At 42.2% G+C, this 13,417-nt stretch overlaps 1 protein-coding gene across 2 annotated transcripts in view; it reads left to right on the top strand.

Annotated features, from left to right (window-relative positions):
* ZDHHC20 (zinc finger DHHC-type palmitoyltransferase 20) overlaps nt 1-13,417 on the top strand; it is a 77,254-nt gene that overhangs the window by 47,005 nt on the left and 16,832 nt on the right. For both annotated transcript variants that reach the window (XM_054015458.1, XM_054015459.1), the window contains exons 4-7: nt 1,330-1,450; nt 3,034-3,103; nt 7,312-7,344; nt 10,359-10,479. In XM_054015458.1, coding sequence (XP_053871433.1) covers nt 1,330-1,450; nt 3,034-3,103; nt 7,312-7,344; nt 10,359-10,479 — 345 coding nt within the window. The remainder of the gene's footprint in view (nt 1-1,329; nt 1,451-3,033; nt 3,104-7,311; nt 7,345-10,358; nt 10,480-13,417) is intronic.

A 13,417-nucleotide genomic window follows, 5' to 3' on the forward strand; every position in this document is an offset into this window, starting at 1 on the left:
GTATTTTAAGGCTAGTTTTACTCTCCTAGTTAATTGCCCACTTCTCTGGCCCGGGGTTGAAGACACCAAGCGACTTCTCCTAGCTTGACAAGGCCTCCTGAGAGGCAGCAGCAAAAGTGTACAACGGCACTCCTCGTACTCATACAGTGTTGCCAACTCTCACAATATTTGATATTTTACTTAAAGCCCTGTCTCCTGTAGGCAAATAATTATGTGAGAATCTGCCTTTATTTTTTTAAAAATAAGTTTCTAGCCCTTGTGGCTGTGGAGAAAAGCTTTAAAACATGACCCAAGTGCACCCTGATGCCCCCAAAGGCAAATAAAAAGAATACAGATATATTTATTCTTTTTTAAATTCATGATTTGAAGCCAATTTCATAATTTTTGGAAACTGACATTTTATGACTTTTAAAAAATTGGAGCTGGCAATACTGCATACAGCAGTGGAATCTTGCCTGACTACTGAGGGATGTGGGTTGAATCTTCAGCCTTCTGGATTTAAGAAGTAACATGGGGAGGCAACAGCAATCTCTCCTACTCTTCCTGTAGTAGGAGAGGTACCATTTCTTCACTTGTCCCTATTATTACTCCCTCCCCAACCACTTAGACTCTGGTGAATTCCAAAAGAAGGGGACATTACAGGGCCCAAGAAAAACCCACATGAACTAATCAAGAAGTACAAGATGGTTAAAATGATACACCCTTAATCCAGTTTGCATCTTTTCCTCACTGGAGTAGGTGTGGAGACACTGAGTAGTGCATATAGAAAGGAAAGGGCACCTTCAGGGATTCCTGTTGGGAGCTCAGGCAGATTTTTGCCCCAGTTCCCTAAATGGCCCCCTCAAGGATTGAACTCACAACCCTGGGTTTAGCAGGCCAATGCTCAAACCACTGAGCTATCCCTCCCCCCTCTGTTATTGCAGAGCCCTCTGAACTCCTGGGATCCCCAAGCACCTCTGGGACAGGGTTTAGACTCATGGTTTCAAGGGAAGTTTGCACCTTCAGAAAACGCCACTGAGTACAAGTCTTCATCTTGTAATCTTGTATCGCAAAGGGAAATAGAGTGGTGGGAACTAGGACAAAGACCGTTCCTTTAAATTTAGCATTTTAAAGTTTTATTACAAAGGATCAATCATGTAATTTCAGAATGTGTGGGGGACAAATTCTTGCTGTACCTCCTATCATTTACTACTTTTTCTCCTCTGTTTGGTAAGATGATAGGCAGATATTGCTGCTTCTTTAGGGGTAAAGTATTCAAACCGTTCTCTCTTAACATAAACCTTGATTGGTCATGCAGTTAAAAACTATTCTTCTGTCCCCCTCTTGCAGTTCTGCTTATCAAAATCTGATAAAGAACAATATGAAAGAGAAGAGAGACCAGAGTCCCAGCAGGACATTTTGAGAAGAGCTGCTAAAGACTTGCCTATCTATACCACAACAGCATCAAGGGGTGAGGCATGCAGACAAGTCCAGTAGTCCAAAAGCTCCTAGTCCAATTCATGAGATTTATTTTGATGTTGCTGTGTGAACCATCTGCTAAATAATTTCTGCAAAAGGCCATGACTTCATATTTCCCCATGAGATGCCAGAGTTCTTTTTTGTCTGTGGATCTCTACAAGCAGCCAATAAATAGAACAGTTTTCTCAAAAAAGATCCTGTTTTGCAAAATAAATTCAGCGTGAAAATATTTATCTTGCGCTCTGCTTATAATAATCTTACATAGACTAAAGGAACAGAGTTGGAAGGCTGAGTTTTTTATATTCATTTCTATTTAATCCCAGTTATTGCTTTGGTCCTCTAAGTATGAACATTTAAGGCTTGAATTTACTTTCACTACAGTGTCAGAATTGAGGCTATGGAAGCTAAAATGCCAGTAAATTCTTCTTCCAATATCAGCTATAACTCTCAGGACAGAGCTGTTTAATCATTATGTTTATGATCATTCAGCTATTTCTGTCTTTACCTTCACTATTTTTAAGTAATACTATTGTAATTTCTCTGAAAATATCACGAGAGACTGTTAAATGACTTTCTCTGATGCCTAAATACAATATAGCTAGATTTCTATAACTGCATTACTACTCTAAAACTAGTGGTGTTATTGATTACTCCCAAGACCTATGGTTCTTTTTAATAGAAGTTACAAATGTTATACCATTTAATATGCAGTGTGGTTGTAGCCATATCAGTCCCAGGATATTAGAGAGACGAAGGTGGGTGAGGTAATATCTTTTATTGGATCAACTTCTGTTGTGTCTCTTACCAATATAAGTTGGTCCAATAAAAAATATACCTCACTCACCTTGTCTCTCTTATCACTTAATAGTAAGTCATGAGATTTGTTAATGGTTATCTTGAGTAAATTCATTTTGCATTTAAGTGATTCCCAAACTATGGTTTCTGGGCCATTGGTGTTCTGTGGGGCACTTGCTGGCTGTCAGCACAGAGCTGCCTGGTGGTGGTGGCTTTTCTCCTTCTTTATAGCTGCCTCTACAGGTGTGCCATCTTTTTATCCAGAAGAGTCTGGAGGCCTGTTAAAAGCAACTGCTGAGAAGGAGTAGTAGCCAGTCTAACTGCATCTGCTAGATATCACATCAGCAGAATAGGACAGAAATATGAGCCCCCCTCAAGGACTAGGAGAGGACTAAGGCTTGGGGAGTATGTAAAGAGGCACATGGGGAGAAGAGGACCTGGTGTCTGTAGCATATCCAGAGGAGAAGGAAACCAAGTGGCAGGGAAGCATGTGCTGGAGGATCAGGGGAGGGGAGACTGAGGAACAGATTAAATGAAGAGGAAGAGTTGAAAAAGCATTTCTTACAGTAGAAACAGATACTGCTACACTAAATACTTTCATGTTACATTTTTCTGTAAGCAATTGTTGTAGTTGCCACAGCAATCTTATGCGATTCAGAATGGAAGTGGGAGGGGAGATGTCCTTGAAACAGTCTCTTGAACATAGGAAACTTCTGTGTGTATGCAATTTAATTTTACAAAGACCTGTTTAACAGATTGACTTTTAAAATTTGAACATAGCAATCAGATATTGTGATAGATGCCAACTAATCAAGCCTGACCGCTGTCACCACTGTTCTGCATGTGACCTGTAAGTAGCTGTGATCTATTGTTTAAATTCTCATCTTGAATACTTGTGCCTTATTTTTATTGCTTGCCAGTGGAACTGCATAATGGTAGATCTACTATCTCTGTCCCTCTCCCAGCCCACAGAGCCTGGGCTTCATGTAAGACGTGCAAATCTCTGCCTTTCCCTCTGCTGGAACTGCATCTGTTCTTCTGCATATGGGACCCTCTGCACCATGAAGAATGGGGCAGGATTTGTCCTAAATGTGCTTCTAGCTTTGTAAAATGTGTTCAGTCTGAAGGATCAGTACTGGAGAGTGAAGTGGGTCTGGACTGTGATACATATGCCAACAGAAACTTCTGTGCATGGAACCTACCTTGCTTCCCTAGCTGTCAGGCACAAGCATGCTGTGGTAGTAACAACTTTGTTTCGGGAGAGCTACAGTAGCATTACAGGTCTTCATAACTTCAGAGGTATTAGTGTTATCCACCAAGCACATTCTGCTCCACCTGCAAAATCTGTTCTTACAAGCCACTTAAGACTGGGAAATAAATTATTAGATTTCAGTGACTGAGATTGGGTAGATCTATTTAATTAAGAAATGTGATGAATGCATGTGTCTGTCTGGAACTACTACCCTTTGGCCATGCTATTCTAAAGTTGGGAGAAAATAGACCATTGGAACTATCGATTATATATTTTTCCATCTTCCTCCTCTCTATCCCAAAGTTATTTTTCTGATCAAGCATTTTGATCAGATTGATTAAGTTGAATGCCAGGTTACCATATTTCCCATACTATCCACAGTAGCTGTAAGGCATGCTGGTTATTAAAATCAATTCTGAATGTTGAATTTTTTCCTCCTCAAATGATAATGCTGAATCATAGAATATCAGGGTTGGAAGGGACCTCAGGAGGTCATCTAGTCCAACCCATTGCTCAAAGCAGGACCAGTTCCCAGCTAAATCATACCAGCCAGGGCTGTGTCAAGCCTGACCTTAAAAACCTCTCTAAGGAAGGAGATTCCACCACCTCCCTACGTAATCCATTCCAGTGCTTCACCACCCTCCTAGTGAAATAGTTTTTCCTAATATCCAACCTAAATCTCCCCCGCTGCAACTTGAGACCATTACTCCTTGTTCTGTCATCTGGTACCACTGAGAACAGTCTAGATCCATCCTCTTTGGAACCCCCTTTCAGGTAGTTAAAAGCAGCTATCAAATCCCACCTCATTCTTCTCTTCTGCAGACTAAACATTCCCAGTTCCCTCAGCCTCTCCTCATAAGTCATGTGTTCCAGCCCCCTATTCATTTTTGTTGCCCTCTGCTAGACTCTTTCCAATTTTTCCACATCCTCCTTGTAGCGTGGGGCCCAAAACTGGGCACAGTACTCCAGATGAGGCCTCACCAATGTCGAATAGAGGGGAACGATCACGTCCCTCAATCTGCTGGCAATGCCCCTACTTATACAGCCCAAAATGCCATTAGCCTTCTTGGCAACAAGGGCACACTGTTGACTCGTATCCAGCTTCTCGTCCACTGTGACCCCTGGGTCCTTTTCTGCAGAACTGCTGCCTAGCCATTTGGTCCCTAGTCTGTAGCAGTGCATAGGATTCTTCCGTCCTAAGTGCAGGACTCTGCACTTGTCCTTGTTGAACCTCATCAGGTTTCTTTTGGCCCAATCCTCTAATTTGTCTAGGTCCCTCTGTATCCTATCCCTACCCTCCAGCGTATCTACCACTCCTCCCAGTTAATGTAGTCTGCAGACTTGCTGAGAATGCAGTCAACACCATCCTCCAGATCATTAATGAAGATATTGAACAAAACTGACCCTTGGGGCACTCCGCTTGATACCGGCTGCCAACTAGACATGGAGCCATTGAGCACTACTCACTGAGCCCGACGATATAGCCAGCTCTCTATCCATCTTGTAGTCCATATGTCTTTAACTTGCCGGCAAGAATACTGTGGGAGACCATATCAAAAGCTTTGCTAAAGTCAGGGAATAACACATCCACTGCCTTCCCCTCATCCACAGACCCAGTTATCTCCTCATAGAAGGCAATTAGGTTAGTCAGGCATGACTTGCCCTTGGTGAATCCATGCTGACTGTTCCTGATCACTTTCCTCTCCTCTAAGTGCTTCAGAATTGATTCCTTGAGGACCTGCTCCATGATTTTTCCAGGGATTGAGGTGAGGCTGACTGTCCTGGAGTTCCTCAGATCCTCCTCCTTCCCTTTTTTAAAGATGGGCACTTCATTAGCCTTTTTCCAGTCATCCGGGACCTCCCCCGATCGCCATGAGTTTTCAAAGATATTGGCCAGTGGCTCTGCAATCACATCCGCTAACTCCTTTAGCACCCTTGGATGCAGAGCATCTGGCCCCATGGACTTGTGCTCATCCAGCTTTTCTAAATAGTCCTGAACCACTTCTTTCTCCACAGAAGGCTGGTCACCTCCTCCCCATGCTGTGCTGCCCAGTGCAGCAGTCTGGGAGCTGACCTTGTTCGTGAAGACAGAGACAAAAAAAGCATTGAGTACATTAGCTTTTTCCACATCCTCTGTCATTAGGTTGCCTCCTTCAGTCAGTAAGGGGCCCACACTTTCCTTGACTTTCTTCTTGTTGCTAACATACCTGAAGAAACTCTTCTTGTTACTCTTAACATCTCTTTCTAGCTGCAACTCCAAATGTGATTTGGCCTTCCTGATTTCACTCCTGCATGCCTGAGCAATATTTTTATACTCCTCCCTGGTCATTTGTCTAATCTTCCACTTCTTGTAAACTTCTTTTTTGTGTTTAAGATCAGCAAGGATTTCACTGTTAAGCCAAGCTGGTCGCCTGCCATATTTACTATTCTTTCTACACATCGGGATGGTTTGTTCCTGCAACCTCAACAAGGATTCTTTAAAATACAGCCAGCTCTCCTGGACTCCTTTGCCCCTAATGTTATTCTCCCAGAGGATCCTGCCCATCAGTTCCCTGAGGGAGTCAGTCTGCTTTTCTGAAGTCCAGGGTCCGTATTTTGCTGCTCTCCTTTCTTCCTTGTGTCAGGATCCTGAACTCGACCATCTCATGGTCACTACCTCCCTGGTTCCCATCCACTTTTGCTTCCCCTACTCATTCTTTCTGGTTGTGAACAGCAGGTCAAGAAGCGCTCTGCCCCTAATTGGTTGCTTCAGCACTTGCACCAGGAAATTGTCCCCTACACTTTCCAAAAACTTCCTGGATTGTCTGTGCACTGCTGTATTGGTCTCCCCGCAGATATCAGAGTGATTAAAGTCTCCCATGAGAACCAGGGCCTGCGATCTAGTAACTTCTGTTAGTTGCCTGAAGAAAGCCTCGTCCACCTCATCCCCCTGGTCTGGTGGTCTATAGCAGACTCCCACCACAACATCACCCTTGTTGCCACACTTCTAAACTTAATCCAGAGACTCTCAGGTTTTTCTGCAGTTTCATACTGGAGCTCCAAGCAGTCATGCTGCTCTTTTACATACAATGCAACTCCCCCACCTTTTCTGCCCTGGCAGTCCTTCCTGAACAGTTTATATCCCTCCATGACAGTACTCCAGTCATGTGATTTATTCCACCAAGTCTCTGTTATTCCAGTCACATCAAAGTTCCTTGACTGTGCCAGGACTTCCAGTTCTCCCTGCTTGTTTCCCAGGCTTCTTGAATTTGTGTATAAGCACTTAAGATAACTCGCTGATTGTCCCGCTTTCTCAGTCTGAGACAGGAGTCCTCCCCTCTTATGCTGTCCTGCTCGTGCTTCCTCCCCATATCCCATTTCCCACTTACCTCAAGGCTTTGGTCTCCTTCCCCCAGCGAACCTAGTTTAAAGCCCTCCTCACTAGGTTAGCCAGCCTCCTCACTAGGTTAGCTTGCGAAGATGCTCTTCCCTCTCTTCATTAGATGGAGTTGGTGTACAGTGAAAACAGCACCTTATGGTCTATGGAGACAGAGAGTGCCTTATGCAGTTCAATAATATCCCCTCTTTCTGATTAATGGGCTTTTTTGAGTACTATCTTCTACTTCTCCTGGGCAGAAGGTCTGACAGCTATAATATGGGCCCTTTGCCTGAAGGGGTGGGGTTGAAAAGTAGAAGTAATGGGTATTTAAAAAGTTGTTTCACAGCTTTAGGAAGTTTGAGACCAAATATTTGAATTAGAAAGTAAATGTATTTTGTACTTTTAATTTTTATTTTAATTAATTGGAAATGGACTTTTTCTTTTTCAGATGTGTACTAAAAATGGACCATCATTGTCCTTGGTATGTTTTTTTTTTTTTTTTTAAATGAATATAAATAATATTGAAACAATTGATCAAACTCTTCACTCTCGTATACCAAAGTAAACATGTAATTACTCCATTGATTTTTAATGGAATTTCTCCAAATTCAGACATGTATAAATGAGAGCAGCATATTTCCTAATGCTTATTGCAATGTATATTGCAAGCCAGAATTGTAGGTCTAAGAAACCTAAATATGCACTTATATATAGATTCACAGCAGAACTGGTCAGGTTAAAAGAAATGAGAGAGGCTGAAATGCTGCTTTATTGTGTTTAATTCAATACTGTATGTGCCAAGAGATAAGAATCTATTTTACTAAATTGTGAAAATCAACTTCTTAAATGAATGTCAAGTATCAGAGGGGTAGCCGTGTTAGTCTGGATCTGTAAAAGCAGCAAAGAGTCCTGTGGCACCTTATAGACTAATAGACATATAGGAGCATGAGCTTTCGTGGGTGAATACCCACTTTTTAAATGAATTCACTCCCAGATATCAAGTTGATCAGCTCACTAACAGGTACAGTAACTCCTCACTTAACATTGTCCCAGTTAATGTTATTTCATTGTTACGTCACTAATCTATTAGAGAACATGCTCGTTTAAAGTTGTGCAATGCTCTCTTATAACATTGTTTGGCAGCCGCCTGCTTTGTCCACTGCTTGCAGGAAAAGTAGCCTGTTGCAGCTAGCTGGTGGGGGCTTGGAACCAGAGTGGGCCGGCAGCCCCCCTATCAGCTCCCCTAAGTACCCTGTGCTGCAGCCGCCCAGCAGATTATCAACTACAGTAACTCCTCACTTAATGTTGTAGTTATGTTCCTGAAAAATGCAACTTTAAGCGAAACGATGTTAAACGAATCCAATTTCCCCATAAGAATTAATGTAAATGAGGGGGTTAGGTTCCAGGGAAATTTTTTTCACCAGACAAAAGACACACACACACACACACACACACACACACACACACACACACACACACACACACGCGCGCGATTTAATACTGTACACAGTGATGATGATTGTGAAGCTTGGTTGAGGTGGAGGAGTCAGAGGGTGGGATATTTCCCTTACTGCTAAATGATGAACTAGCAATTAGCTGATCCCTCAAGGGTTAACTCTCTCACTCTGCAAGGCAGCAGGAATGGAGGGAGATATGCACATTTCCCTTAAGTACACTGCCTTGTTAATTAGATCAGCTTGCTGAGACCACAGCTGCAAGCTCCCTCCATCCTGAGCCGTGCTCTATGGAAGATGGGGTAAGCGGGGAGCAGGGGGGAGGGGGACACCTTGACATTAGCCTCCCTCTTCCTTCCCTCCCCCCCGGCAAAGCAAGCAGGAGTCTCGGGGAGCAGCTCCAAGGCAGAGGGCATGAACAGCACATGGCAGTGGGGGGAGGGACACAGCTGAACTGCAGGCAGCTGCTGCACAGGGAACTTAGGGGAGCGGGGAGCTGATGGGGGGCTGCCGGTCCACCCTGGTTCCAAGCCCCCACCAGCTAGCTGCAAGGGGCTGCTCTTCCTGCAAGCAGTAGACAAAGCAGGCGGCTGCCAAATGACGTTAGAAGGGAGCATTACACAACTTTAAATGAGCATGTTCCCTAATTGATCAGCAACATAACAACGAAACAACGTTAACTGGGACGACTTTAAGTGAGGAGTTACTGTATCAGGTAGTTCAAGTGTCCCTCCCCCAACTGCCGTGTGCTGCTCCTGCCCTCTGCCTTGGAGCTGCTCCCGGGAGCCTCCTGCTTGCTGTGGAGGGGAAGTGGGGTGCTGATGTCAGGGTGTCCCCTTCTCCTGATCCCTGCTCCTGTACCCCCAACTCCACAGAGCAGAGGGGGGACACGATGGCTCAGGAGGAAGGGAGTTTGCTGATCTACTTAAAAAGGCAGTGTACTTAGAGTGGGGTCAGTGTACTTAAAGGGGCGATGTGTGTGTCTGTCTCTCTCGCACGCATGCACCCTCTGGCACTTTGGAAAGTGGAGGGAGTGGTGCGCTCTAGTGTACAGAGTGGGTTCATCATCATGTTCAGTTTCTGCAGGGAATGTTTGCAGCCACTGCCATGTGACTATTGTGTCTCCTCCCTCTATTTGTGCTGCATTGTAGAGTGTGAGGCTACATTAACAACAATGTGTTAACACTTGAGAGGTCAGCTGAGTGCTAGTTCATCATTTAGCAGCAAGGCATTCCCTGGGAAATATCCCAGCCTCTGACTCCATCACCTCAACCAAGCTTCACAATCATCATTGCTGTGTACAGTATTAAATTGTTTAAAATGTATTGTGTGTGTGTGTGTGTGTGTGTGTGTGTGTTTTGTCTGGCGAAAAAAAATTCCCTGGAATCTAACCCCCCCTATTTACATTAATTCTTATGGGGAAATTGGATTTGTTTAACATCGTTTCGCTTAAACTCACATTTTTTCAGGAACATAACTACAACGTTAAGCAAGGAGTTACTGTATTGCTACATATATATTTTTTTTTTCCATGCAGGATTCATTTCAGGGTGTAGAATTGCAACCTGGACATGTAGACCCTATTGAATATCATGCAGTTTTTATTCCCCTACACATGACGTGCCATCCCAGCAGATATTGCTAGTTGTGGTAAACATTAATAGATGTTCTCGGGCCTAACGTGACACCCATTGAAGTCAATGGAAAGGCCCCCAGTGGCTCAAGGTCTCTGATGTCTGGCAAGACTTCATATTTTTATATAAGAAATCTGGCCAGAAATGGTGCTGGTCATCAGGCTGCTCTTTGTTCAGCAAAATTATTTCAGTGGCAGGAGTGATGGGAGGAGCCCAGATCACCTGACTTAAGGGTATGTTCTTGAAAAAGGGGATTTTAAAATGTTAAATCTTAACTTCTTCATTGATGGAACGTTGTCCCAATTGACAGACTGATGAAATCATGCACATACAATGGTGCCCCACAAAAACAGTTTGATTAATCTTTATACCATAGTGATCTCTCTCTCTCTCTCTTTCTCTTTTAGGGTGAATAACTGTGTGGGATTTTCTAACTACAAATTCTTCCTCCTGTTTTTATTATACTCCTTATTGTACTGTCTGTTTGTTGCCGCTACAGTCTTGCAGTACTTCATAAAGTTTTGGACAGTAAGTTTTGCTTTTTGTTAAATTAGCATGCATTACTGAAATCTACATCAGCGCATCATGTCATCCATTTTTGTCTGTTTTGTGGATCAGTACCATCAACGGCGGCATCACTTGAGGTGACTGAAGCAAGAGAACCTTCCGAAATTAAATTAAGTTCTACATTGAGTAGAGCTGGACAAATACTGTGGGAGAGTAGAGAGGGTGGAAATTCAAAAACAATAAAATGCAACTTCTCTGATGCCCAAAATTGAATAGCACAGCTCAATTTTTCAAATATGTGTGTTGGATACTTACAGAGAGCTGCTTATAACCCAAGCAACAGAGTAAAACAAATGATGGAAAATATTGTCAGATTTGAATAACAAATTCAAGGAAATAGAAATCTACTTGTGGATATTCTGTGAGCAGAAGAGACAGCTAAATGTGCCTATTCATTATGAATTTGTTTGGTTTTAATACTGAGTGCTTATAATGGCAAATTTCAATTTGAGGTTAGTAGCGTTTACTGACCACACATGGGCATCATAAGAAGTTATGCAAAGTATGTGCAATGTTAATACTGTTTACTTTCACTGCAACTGTTTTCAGTGTTCAAATGGAGAATATGCACATACTCTATTACACAAATTCATTTGAATAGAGCCTTGTCAGTGGAAGTATCCTTATACATTATATTTTATACCAATTCTCTTCCAGAGAGAAGTGCACATTCCAGACTCAATAGAGTATCTTCTATTTCATTCCCTCTCCTAATATTAAAGCCTTGCATTGTGCCTACTGTCCTTCCTGATACATAGGACTAGATGTAGTTACTTTCAGAATTCAGCTAATGCTACTGAAAAATAATTGATTGGAAGAATTGTCATCAGTGAAAGGCTCTTCTTCACAACTTTTAAAACTTGTGACTGCCTCTTAGACACAAGTTGCCATCTGTGCTGCTGTGCAAAACAGTAATTATCCTCAGAGCTGTAAGGATGACAGTTTTTGGAGCCTAAAGATGTAGCTATATCAGGGATCTCTTTCTTTGTATAAGACTACACGATACGTTCGGAGTAGCTACACTTGAAACAGTTGTTCTTTTAATGTCTAAGAAAGACAAATGGTATAAATGGTGTTAGCAGTCATCCAGGCTGTACGCCCAATTCTACGAAGTGCTACCTTTCAGTATAATATATCAATTTTACATTGTGGCCCATCAGTGTAGAGCCAAAGAACTCAGTGGGAATTGAGTGTCAGTGCTTTGCAGGATCAGGCTCTATGATTGTATTCAATCGGATATGTTACTAATTTCCTCATTAAAACATTGCCCTTGGCAAATTTCTCAAAACGAAATGGTCTAACTCTAATGTTCAATCTTATTGAATATACACTATTGAATCTTTAATTTGTTTGTGAACATGGCTCAATGTGGATGTGGCCCTCTGTATTTTACAGATCAGTGGGGGAGCAGACATGCAGGAAAGAGGACTGATTTGCTTTGTCACCTCACTTCATAAGTCTTATTACAGTGGAAGTCTTGTGTCTGAACATTTGGCCATAATGAGCATTATTTAAATACCACCTATTTACAGAAAATCTCTTCCAAAGCCCATCAGACACAATAGTGGAGAGGACTTCTCTGAGTGGAGAGAGGAAACTTAAGAGCTTCTTATGTAATCATTAGACTTCAATATTCCCTGCAAGCATGTGTCGTTTCTGATAACTGACTGTTTAAAAAAAAAAAAAAAGTGGTCTTATCTTACTCAGCAGTACTGCTTCATTTGTATATTCAATTATATCTGTTTGCTTTAGTGATTAAAACAGGTATGTGATGCTTCTTATGTCTGGTAGCACTGCAGAGCCAACATACTTAGAAAGATTGAGCAGGATTCAGTGCATCAACAACAGAACATTTTTTATTATGAGTGTGGGTCTAATTTGGCATGCAGAACTATGATATTCAAGAGTGGAAAGAACCCATCTTGACAAATTTCAAAATGAGGTTGCTGGACTTGCGTAGGAAAAACATCTTTTAATTGTAAACTTTCACACACTTGTTATTGAAATCATTGAGAGACAAAATCCTGAATTCTTTCAATGCCTTTCTTACAATCACTTTTCAAAGTAAAACTATACTTTATACCTATATTCAAGCCACTTATACACTACTGCAATTAATGTACCTAAAATAAATTATAATGAGACTAAAATAGTTGACCATTTTAATAAGACTTCTGTAGAGCAGTGGTGGCACCTTCATTAGCATGGCTTACAAAATTCACTTGCGTGTGGTGTGTAGGAAGCTTTTCTAGATGAATGCCATCAACTTCTGCAGAATCTAAGACTTTATTGCTATGTGTGATTTGTTTTCTTTAAAATATTCTAGTCTCAGTAGTTGTAAAGAAAGCCTTCCAGATATGAACCAGGTATAACTGATGTGTTGCTGTCTGAAGACTGTTAGCTTCATTTCCTCTGCAGCTGCTCGTAACTTATTCGCAAAGCAAAGTGAAAATTGATCAGGCTTGTTAGTTTTCACTGTTCCTGTTGGGGACCTTTGAAACAGCACTGACCCAACATGGACAAGTTTCAGATGAAATTTACTCTGCTGCAGCTTGGGAAAGCTCTGAGCAAAGGCAGAAGATGGATTCAAAAACAAAGCCTGGTACAGGGGTTCTTAGATTTTAAAGTGATGAGACCATATATAGGTACATAGCTAGGATAAGTGCAACAGCACCACCCTTGCAACAGCCAGTAGGCTCTGAGGCTGAAGTGGGGGAACAGAGCTATTTTTTTCTTCCAACAGCCAGTGGGGAATGGAAACTTCATACTTACCAAGCATACATTATCTGGACACTACAAAAATGGAGCCCTCGAGCAGATCTAGGGACAACATTGTAGTAGAAATCCCAAATCTCCTTTTGCAACAGCTGCAGGCAGGGAGAGGAGGAGGAGTGGGAGG

This window comes from Malaclemys terrapin, chromosome 1 (assembly GCF_027887155.1).
Source record: "Malaclemys terrapin pileata isolate rMalTer1 chromosome 1, rMalTer1.hap1, whole genome shotgun sequence".
Taxonomy (NCBI): Eukaryota; Metazoa; Chordata; order Testudines; family Emydidae; genus Malaclemys; species Malaclemys terrapin.